The sequence below is a fragment of the Convolutriloba macropyga genome, chromosome 10 (assembly GCF_964194025.1).
Source record: "Convolutriloba macropyga chromosome 10, txConMacr16.3, whole genome shotgun sequence".
Lineage (NCBI taxonomy): Eukaryota > Metazoa > Xenacoelomorpha > Acoela > Convolutidae > Convolutriloba > Convolutriloba macropyga.
Genome location: NC_134477.1, coordinates 25,917,990 through 25,928,172, shown reverse-complemented (window position 1 = coordinate 25,928,172; position 10,183 = coordinate 25,917,990). Strand labels below are relative to the sequence as shown.

General features: G+C 41.4%; 1 protein-coding gene across 1 annotated transcript; it reads left to right on the top strand.

Annotated features, from left to right (window-relative positions):
- The first annotated feature begins 662 nt into the window (after positions 1–662).
- On the top strand, positions 663–5,008 carry LOC142348388 (uncharacterized). Its single transcript, XM_075399721.1, has 3 exons — positions 663–750; positions 3,489–4,125; positions 4,355–5,008. The coding sequence occupies exons 1-3, from the start codon at positions 725–727 to the stop codon at positions 4,913–4,915; spliced, it is 1,224 nt and encodes a 407-aa protein (XP_075255836.1). The 5' UTR covers positions 663–724; the 3' UTR covers positions 4,916–5,008.
- The last annotated feature ends 5,175 nt before the right edge of the window (positions 5,009–10,183 follow it).

The following is a 10,183-nucleotide window of genomic DNA, read 5'->3' as shown; positions in this document are numbered from 1 at the left end:
CGGATCTGGGAAAATACTTTAAAACCCGTTTTTAAATGCGTTCCGTATCGAATTACGAGATGGCACTTAGCCCATGCGATTCGCCTTAACGAGAGCTTTCCAATGATATATATTTTATCAAAACTTCAAAAAGGGGTACCTTTACCAGATAGCAACAACCCGAGGAAGTTATTTAACGCTTTGTATAGCTGGTTCAATGCATACCGGAGACATATATGCAACCGTGCATCTGCTAACGCGTGTTACGTACGCTGCCCGAGGTTGCGTACGTGTGAAAGTACCCCTTTTTGAAGTAAATCTGATTTGATATTTTCGAAAGTGATCGGGGGCCGAATACTGAAACATGCTAACTATAGCAGAGTAGAAGAGGGGATATGACAGCAGAACCAGCAGCAGTTGTAGAAGCACCAGTAGTAGTGGTAACCGGTGCGTTTGTAGGGGGGGGGTGTTGTTGTATTGTACCAATGTCAAATCAGTGGTCAAATGAGTGATGTCAAATGATGGTGGTCAATCAGCTGGTCCAAACAGCCAATCCAGTAGTAGTAGTAGTAGTTGAAGATTCTGTAGTAATTGCCGAAGCAAACAACGGTAGTAATAGTATTGCTAGTAGCATGTTTATCAATTTTGGGCACAATAAATAGACAATAATAACCTCTTTCAGATCAGCTTTGGTTATCTTCAGTGAAAGTTTGTAAAGTGGTGCAGTGCAACTTGCAGTATCACAATGAGTCAGCCCAGTCAACCTAAAAAGTAAGTGCCCAAGTTGATAGGTCGAAATGATTGGGTTTGTCTGGTTTGTCCCATTTCGGTTTGTCTGGTCTGGCCAATACTCACATTCAGTATGTTTGGTTTGGCCAATACCGACTTTCGGTCTGTTTGGTCTGGCCAATAGCCCCATTTCGGTCTGTTTGGTCTGGCCAATACCCACATCTTGGTCTTTGTGGGGTCGCCAAGAGCAACATTTCGGTCTGTTTGGTCTGGCCAGCTCCCACATTTCGGTCTCTTTGGTCTGGCCAATAGCCCCATTTCGGTCTGTTTGGTCTGGCCAACACCCACATCTTGGTCTGTGTGGGGTCGCCAATAGCAACATTTCGGTCTGTTTGGTCTGGCCAGCTCCCACAATTCGTCCTGTTTGGTCTGACGAATCCCACATATCGGTCTGTTTGGTCTGGCCAATACCAACATTTCGGTCTCTTTGGTCCGACCAATACCCACATTTCGGTCACTTTGGTCCGGCCAATACCCACATCTTGGTCTCTGTGGGGTAGCCAATAGCAACATTTCGGTCTGTTTGGTCTGGCCAGCTCCCACAATTCGTCCTGTTTGGTCTGACCAATACCAACATTCAGTCTGTTTGGTTTGGCCAATACCAACTTTTCGGTCTGGTTGCTCTGACCAATACCCACATTTCGGTCTGTTTGGTCTGACCAATACCCACATTTCGGTCTGTTTGGTCTGGCCAATACTCACATTCAGTCTGTTTTCTTTGGCCAATACCCACATTTCGGTCTGGCCAGTACCCACTTCTCGGTCTGACCAATCCCACATATCGGCCTGTTTGGTCTGGCCAGTTCCCACTATTCGGCCTGGTTGGTCTGACCAATACCCACTATTCGGTCTGTTTGGTCTGACCAATACCCACATTTTGGTCTGTCTGGTCTGGCCAATACTCACATTCAGTCTGTTTTGTTTGGCCAATACCCACATTTCGGTCTGGCCAGTACCCACTTCTCGGTCTGACCAATCCCACATATCGGCCTGTTTGGTCTGGCCAATACCAACTTTTCAGTTTGTCTGGTTTGACCAATACTCACATTCAGTCTGTTTGGTTTGGCCAATACCATCTGGCCAATACCCCCATTTCGGTCTGTTTGGTCTGGCCAATAACAACTTTTCTGTCTGTTTGGTCTGGCCAATACCCCCATTTCGGCCTGTTTGGTCTGGCCAATACCCCCTTTTCGGTCTGCTTGGTCTGGCCAGCTCCCACAATTCGTCCTGATTGGTCTGACCAATACCCACAACTCGTCCCATTTGGTCTGACGAATCCCACATATCGGTCTGTTTGGTCTGGCCAATACCAACATTTTGGTTTGTCTGGTCTGACCAATACTCAAATTCAGTCTGTTTGGTTTGGCAAAATACCCACATTTTGGTCTGGCCAGTACCCACGTTTCGGTCTGACCAATCCCACATATTGGTCTGTATGATCTGGCGAATACTAACATTTCGGTTTGTCTGGTCTGACCAAAACTCACATTCAGTCTGTTTGGTTTGCTCAATACCGACTTTTCGGTCTGTTTGGTCTGGCCAATACCCCCATTTTGGTCTGTTTGGTCTGGCCAGCTCCCACTATTTGGCCTGGTTGGTCTGACCAATACCCACTTTTCGGTCTGTTTGGACTGACCAATACCCACATTTCGGTCTGTTTGGTGTGGCCAATACTCACCTTCAGTCTGTTTTGTTTGGCCAATACCCACATTTCGGTCTGGCCAGTACCCACTTCTGGGTCTGACCAATCCCACATATCGGCCTGTTTGGTCTGGCCAATACCAACTTTTCGGTTTGTCTGGTCTTACCGAATACTCACATTCAGTCTGTTTGGTTTGGCCAATACCAACTTTTCGGTCTCTTTGGTCTGGCCAATACCACCATTTCGGTCTGTTTGGTCTGGCCAATACCAACTTTTCTGTCTGTTTGGTCTGGCCAATACCCCCATTTCGGTCTGTTTGGTCTGGCCAGCTCCCACTTCGACCTGGTTGCTCTGACCAATACCCACATTTCGGTCTGTTTGGTCTGACCAATACCCACATTTCGGTCTGTTTGGTCTGGCCAATACTCACATTCAGTCTGTTTTGTTTGGTCAATACCCACATTCCGGTCTGGCCAGTACCCACTTCTCGGTCTGACCAATCCCACATATCGGCCTGTTTGGTCTGGCCAGTTCCCACTATTCGGCCTGGTTGGTCTGACCAATACCCACTATTCGGTCTGTTTGGTCTGACCAATACCCACATTTTGGTCTGTCTGGTCTGGCCAATACTCACATTCAGTCTGTTTTGTTTGGCCAATACCCACATTTCGGTCTGGCCAGTACCCACTTCTCGGTCTGACCAATCCCACATATTGTCCTGTTTGGTCTGACCAATACCCACATTTCAGTCTGTTTGGTCTGGCCATTTCCAACATTTCGGTCTGTTGGGTCTGGCCAATCCCATGAAAAGACCATGCTCGACTGAATACAGCGCTCTTCAGGGACGCTGTTTTTTGTGAGCTGAGCGTAGTTTTTTTGCGGTTTTTTTTGGTTTTTCATAATCCAAAGTTTTCAATTTGTTTGCTTTTTTACAAATCCAAACAGTTTGATTGTGCTGTCCTTTTTGAAATTTAAAGATCTTGAGTTGTAGTGGAGCACTTTGTTTTAACGACTTGGGCATATTTTTTTTTATTTTGATATATGAGCGAGTAAAATTTAAAGATTTTTTTTATTTCAGTGAACCAACGAGAAAGCGATCAGAGCGTTTAACAGAGAAAGAAAAAAATCTTAATGAAACTCCTTTGGAAGATGTTGAGATACCACCCGATTGGGCGTGCATTTTCTACTTCCACCAAGACAAACGATATGTTAAACTGAAAGCGAAAAGTCCGATATGGCCTGGGGATATGAAACATTCCGAAAAGATTTGTTTGGATGAGGGTGACATAATAATGATAAAATGCAATAAGGGGAACGACGAGGTCATAGAACTAGAAGGAGAGTTCAAGATTCAAGGTCCCGAAAAAGTAGTAAACAAGGCGCTCAGAAAAAGGTGCTCTCTTCGGGAAGATGGGGTAAACGCTAGTAAGATTGTTGGTGAAAAAGTTTTGGAAGACGAAATTTTGGGCCCCCAGTACGAAGAAGTGGAACAATATGTGCCGTGTAGCCAGGGTTCAAAGAAAGCAAAATATCCAAAAACGCGAAAGGACATCGAAATGTATGTAGAAGGACCGGCTGATGATCCTGATTTTGATCTTGATATAATTGACAATCTTGTGAACCAAGAGAAATTGAAAGATCAACAACAGTCTGAACAGGGTTGTTCAGGAGAGAGCAACGCACGATGCCGCTGTTCTGAGAATACTGCTGAAGAGGTGAGGTTTTATGTTTTCGGGCGCTACTCTTGGGACGCTGAAGGTGTTCACCTAAGTTTTTGACCGGGGGCATCTACGCTGGATAAAACGTAATTTTTACTCTCAGCAGAAACATGATTAGAAAACAATACAGCGCTCTTCAGGGACGCTGTTTTTAATGTGAATGCTTGTTTATGTCAGTATGAAAGTTTAAATGGCTGTCATTGTTTAAAAAATCTTTCTGTTTTAGCAATTCACGTGGGATCAATTCAGGCACTTGATGACGCGGATTGCATCAAGATTAGACGCCAGCAACCAAATACTGACTCAGTACATGACGTTTTCGAAAAAAGCGATAGATGAAATTGCTCGTCTTCGCCAAAACAATCAGCCAAACCGTGATTCTTATGTTGAAGACGAAGAAAATATTACTGAGGGAGAATTGATGTTTGAAGGCACCGATCTTCTCAAATTGGGCGGGAACACGTATCGCAAACAAGCAATCATTATTGCTAATCGTTTGTGGAACGAGGATGAACGCATTAAATACTGCGTGGAGCCTAAAAAACAGCTTGATCCCCAAAAAGGTCGAATTCCAGCTGATGCGCTAAGAGCAGGTCTTCTTCGCCGTGCGATGCAATATCACATGAAAGATAATTTCAATTTGGAGAGATACCATGCTATCCTAAAGCATGTTAATCAACATGGCGTTGATTTAACTAAGCGCAAAAGGAGGTCTGAGCAAAAAGAAAACGTCATGGTTGACGCCAATTCGGAAAATATCCCAACTGAAAACAATCAAAATCAATAAACGGTGCTCCGACAGGGACACTATTTGGAACGCAATTGCATTAGTACCACCCTAATATGGGCTTTTCATCAAATCAAAGAAATGCCTAAGATCAAGAGCAATTTTGTATGCGGTTCCTTGTTATCGTTTGTTCTTTTCATTGTCAGTTCTTTTATGAATTTTGAGGCTCAATGTATTTGTTGCTCCATTCTTGCTGAATAAACTTGTCTTTGTTCCAGAGAGTTTTTGTTTATTAGATTTGTAGACTTCACGCCTAGGAATGAATATTGTTGCTACAAAAGCTGTTCGCCGTAATGGATCATTTGAAAAATATTTTTTGCCGTGTTTTCCTACTTCAAGTTCTTTTGTTCTCCAGAATTATGTCAAATCAGCCTCTACCGGGTCTGGAAAATGGCGAAAGTCTCCAGCAGAGTTTTCAGATGGAATCTGTGGGCAAGGTAGATCTCAAAAACATTCTTAATTGGCTTCATGTTTTGTAGTTTCCTTTTTTGTAATTAGACACCAGGATCGCAACGCTTCCGATTGGACACAAAAAGCAGCTGCATAGAGTCCTTAAAGATTTTGGAAGAGGCGGTTAGACGCAACAATAAGATAGAACTTGAAGCCAGGAACCAAATGCTTGAATTATCTAACACGCTTCGCCAAATTGTTAGTTGTTTTCAGCAGTCACGCAATTATTATTTTCTATTTGTATTTTTTTCGCTTTCGAATCATTTTTTGTAGAATACTTCGGAATCTGAAAAGCGAAGAAAAACTACGCCAGCCGTTTTGATGTACAAAGGAGAAAACCTTCTGGATTTTGATGGTGCCAGAGATGATTATGCTGGTTTCGGCAGGCATCTCGCTAGGTCAATGTTGAAGAAAGAAGAAAGGCTAAGGACTTGCTGGTTTCCTCAACGCGAGTTGCCCGAGGGCCCTGTTATGGCATCTGAAGATGAGCAAAATGTGTTTCGTGGTTGGAATTTTTTTCTGCCTTTTTATGAGAATTTTGAACCTATGTTTGTAATGTTTCTTACGGTATACAATATTATTAAGGAATTAAACTGGTAAAATTATAAGAGTGAATTACCTTCAAACAAATGTCGTCTTTTTTATGACGTGAAGGGGGTTTAAATTTAATTCTAATGTTTCAGAGGCCGTTAAGCGATTCTGTGGAGATAGCGTATATGCACTTGGACGTGTCCGGGACGGTGCGAATTCTCTAGGAATCAGAGAAAGAAATGATGAACGGAAGTCAAGAAAGACGAACTAGAAAATGAAAGTTCTGTTTCTTCTGCGCTCTGTCAGGGACGCAGGATTTTTTTGGAAAAATTGAGTTTCTAAACGTTTTGTTCCCCCAATTCATTGTACAGATTTCTTGTTTCATGGGCTGGCGGCAAAATTTTAAACTTTTCTGTTTAAAATCTTTTTTTTTGTGCGCTGCGCTTCCGAATTACATGACCGGTTGGATTTTTGAACCTTCATTTTGTCGCCTATTTAAGAAAGAAATGAGTCAAACAAACTTGAAGTTCTATCAAATTTCCGCAAAAAATTTTGCACGATCGGGTATAAATTGGAAGCAAAAAGTGGACTCTAAGCTTACAAGGCAGTGGCTGGATAGCAAAGGGTTCTGCTCTCACAAGATTGTTGCCGAAGAAAGTGATTGTTTGGAAAGTGATGACGAGAATGCTGTGCACGGGTTTCTTGACGGAGAATATGGTAAAAGTATGCTCTCAGTTGAGTACAAGGAGGTGAGTTATATACCTAGTGATAGTTTCAAGCAGTTAGGACTGTTCGCGAAAGGTGATTTTAACAAAGGTAGTGTTATCAATGGCGTTATTGGTTTCTTAGCTGAAATAAGGGATGACGAGATTGTTGCTGGCTATAATGATGTGTCCATTTTGTACAGTAGCTTCAAAAAAATGCAGTGGATAATGTTAGGACCAATTTCATTTATTAATGCGTCCTGTAGAGCTACTATTGAATACAAGCAAAATGGTAAAATAGTCTTTTGTGTGGCAAAAAAAACATTAAATGTGGCGAAGAACTAACTGTTTTTTATAACACGCACTATTTTGGTAGGTTCAATAAGGATTGTTTATGCCCGCACAAAATTGAACATAGCGATCCCTGCCCTAAGGACCCTGAGCCTGCTAGAAAAAAGAGAATAATTGAACGCGAAAACTTGAGTACACCCCAAAATGCTATTTCAAAAAAACCGGAAATGGTGCAAACACCAGTAAGACGAATTGTCATTGAAAAATTACCGCCACGCCGCGTCTTATATGCGCCTGTTTTGTCAAATGCAAACGAACAAAGTGAAAAATCTTTGTCGTACGAATCAGTGTTTGGCGAGATAGATTTGTCACTAAGCCCCATAAAGCATAGTACACCATTAGCTCAGCGTTTGGATCAAAGTTTTTCTTCTAATGGCGTGGAACCTGTTGAAACCTCGTCGCTTAACAGTAGCATCCATAGCTTAGTCAATCTATCTTCCACGCCTGTTAGGTTAGACTTGCTCGAAACTGAAGTTGATATTCCCTATATTGAGCCAGTTAAAGTATCTTTGTTTCAGGAGGAGGGAACACCGCTTTTTGAAGGATCTCGTGCATCAACAGAGAGCTTTTTCAAAGAGTTCAATAGTTTATGTGATACCCATACATTTTCCAAAGCAGCGCGTCATGACGTCCTTAAACTTTTTTCTAAAAGCTTGCCGGTTCCAAATAACTTACATGTAAAACTTGTCCTCCCATCGTTACCAACAATAAGTTTAATAGAGTTTACTGATGCACATTTTTGCTGCGTAGACATCAAAACACAAATGGAGAGAATTTTGACCAGAAATGCTCAATATGTTTTGAGATCCTGGGAAAATAATTGCACATGGTCAACTGCTTGGGACCATTTTCGCCAGCCTGAAGTACAACTTGTTTTGAATGCTGATGGTGCTCCCGTATTTAAGTCATCCAAACTTGCAGTTTGGCCAATTTGGGTTCAAATTTTCAATTTACCACCTAAGTTAAGAGCTGCCTTCTCAAATCTATCATTGCTAGGTATATGGTACTGTAAATCGAAACCTGATTTTTCTAAGCTCTTGCCGCGTATTTGTTATGAATTGGAGTCACTATTTGATGCAGACTTAATAATCGAACATTTGGGAATTGTGACGTTCTGTGTGCGGTCGATTGTTGCGGACATGCCAGCGAAAGCCTGCCTTCTCTGTATGGTGCAATTTAATGGTTATTCCGCTTGCCCCCACTGCTATATGAGGGGTTATTCGCATAGCCGTAGGATGCTTTTTCCTGTCAAAAAAGACTTTAGATTGCGTGAATCGAACGATTTCAAAGTTAGTGGTTTAATAGCAGAGCAGAAAAAGGTTTTTCAGTCTGGCGTTAAGTCCCAAACTCCGCTTATAAGACTTGTAGACCTGCCTTGGAGATGCCCTATTGATCCAATGCATCAAGTTTTTCTAGGAACGGGAAAAGTTCTATCAAAGCTTCTTGTATCAGTTGCGAAAGGTAATTTGTATCAGTTGGCTGAAACTAACATAAAATCTGTAAAAATTCCTTTTGATTTTCAGCACCGCACGCGTTCTCTTAACGAAATTCATTTTTGGAAAGCATTTGACTTTAAGTTATTTTTTTTTATGTAGGTCCCTTGGTTTTTTCAAATATACCAGTTGGTAACGCTATTTTCAAAAGCTTCTGCATACTGAGCGCGGCTATCAGATTTCTATCTGACAAAAATGTTACAGAATCCAAAATCGAGCAAGCTGAATTTTTGATAAATAAGTTTTTTGATAATTTTCTTGATTTATATGGCGAAGAGTCGCAGTCTTTTAACTTCCATACGATGAGACACTTAGCAGAACAAGTTAGGCCAAATGGACCGCTTTGGTTTTTTTCAGCCTTTTGTTTCGAGTCGGCAAATCACGGACTACTTAGTGCTCTACAGGGAACCATCAAAGGACCGGAAGCCATTGTCGAACAATTCATAAAACACCAATCTTCAATAGATTTTTTTGATCAGAAGAAAAAAGAACAATGCTTGAAAGGTTTAACTAGTGTAAATGAAGACGTTAAATTGTTCTGCGGAGATAAGAATGTCCATTTCTTTTTTTCAAGATATGTAACATCTCATGGACTGTGCTTTGCGTCAAAATCTTATTCGCGCGTTGGAGATAACCTTGGTGAATATGTCCTTCGTTTGTCTGACTCTAGGTTTTTTAGTGTCGAAACGTATTTCTCAAATAAGGACGGCTTATTTGCTGTTGGAAAAGCCGCAAAATTTTGCAAAGAAATTGACCTCACGGGACTGCAGATCTCCTGCAATTTTTTCTACGAACTTTTTGGTCTTGATGTTCTAGAAATAGTGCCAGTTGAAAACATTTTGAACAAAACTATAGTTCTTATCAATGATACTAGACTGTTAGTGAGTTCATTAAGAGAAGGTTTTGAGCATAATTAGTTTTCTTCAGCTTTTTTTTAGAACGGCTACTATTTTTTTGGTTTTGTAAGTTTTTTGTTTTGTTTAGCTTCATTTCATAATGTTTTTTGGCTTAGTTTTTGTTTTTTTTTGTTTTTTCATAAGTTTTTTTCAGTTTTTTGAGAAAGGGTAACTGTTTTGTTTAGAGCTGCGCTGTCAGGGCCAGCATGTTTTTGACTTTTGAGCTGTTCTCACGGTATTTTTTTAAACGTATTATCATCATTTTTGTTCAGGGCATCCATCGTGATTGTTGGTGACAGCAATTTAGTGAAACTAAGAGAGGACTTGGAACAGGATCCTTTATTGCAGTCGTTTAATATAGAAACCCATTGCCGACCAGGAATGAGAGCTAAGTTTCTTGGTGAAGAGGACTTGGACTTCTGCAGTAAGTTTTCCCACTGCATCCTGTTCCTGGGCAACAACGATGTCAGTGCTCATCCCACAAAGCCCTGGTTGGGTCCAGAATCACCAAATAAAACTGCTTCCCGGCTGTCGGATTTTGCTCAGCAGCTCAGAGAGAAAAAGTTAAAGGTGGCAGTCACAGGATTGGTTCCGAGACCAGATGTCTCTTACCAAGTCATCAAGGAGACGAATGACTTACTCAAAGAAAGCGAAAGCTGTAGCTATGTTGGTCCACGAAAACTGCACAACAATCATTTTCTCAAAGAACATACGCTGGATTTAGCTCATCTAAATGAAGATGGGAAAAAACGAACTTTAGCGCTTTTCTTGAGAGTTATCACAAAAAGATTTAAACTTTGATTTGTTTGCCGTGTTCTATTTTAATCACTCATCTCGAAAACT

What these genes read in the sequence shown, in the direction of transcription:
- LOC142348388 (XM_075399721.1), top strand. Translation starts at nt 725, where the DNA reads ATGAGTCAGCCCAGTCAACCTAAAAA. An exon ending in CAGCCCAGTCAACCTAAAAA is followed by an intron (nt 751 to 3,488) that starts GTAAGTGCCCAA and finishes TTTTTATTTCAG; the next exon opens with TGAACCAACGAGAAAGCGAT. An exon ending in CTGAGAATACTGCTGAAGAG is followed by an intron (nt 4,126 to 4,354) that starts GTGAGGTTTTAT and finishes TTTCTGTTTTAG; the next exon opens with CAATTCACGTGGGATCAATT.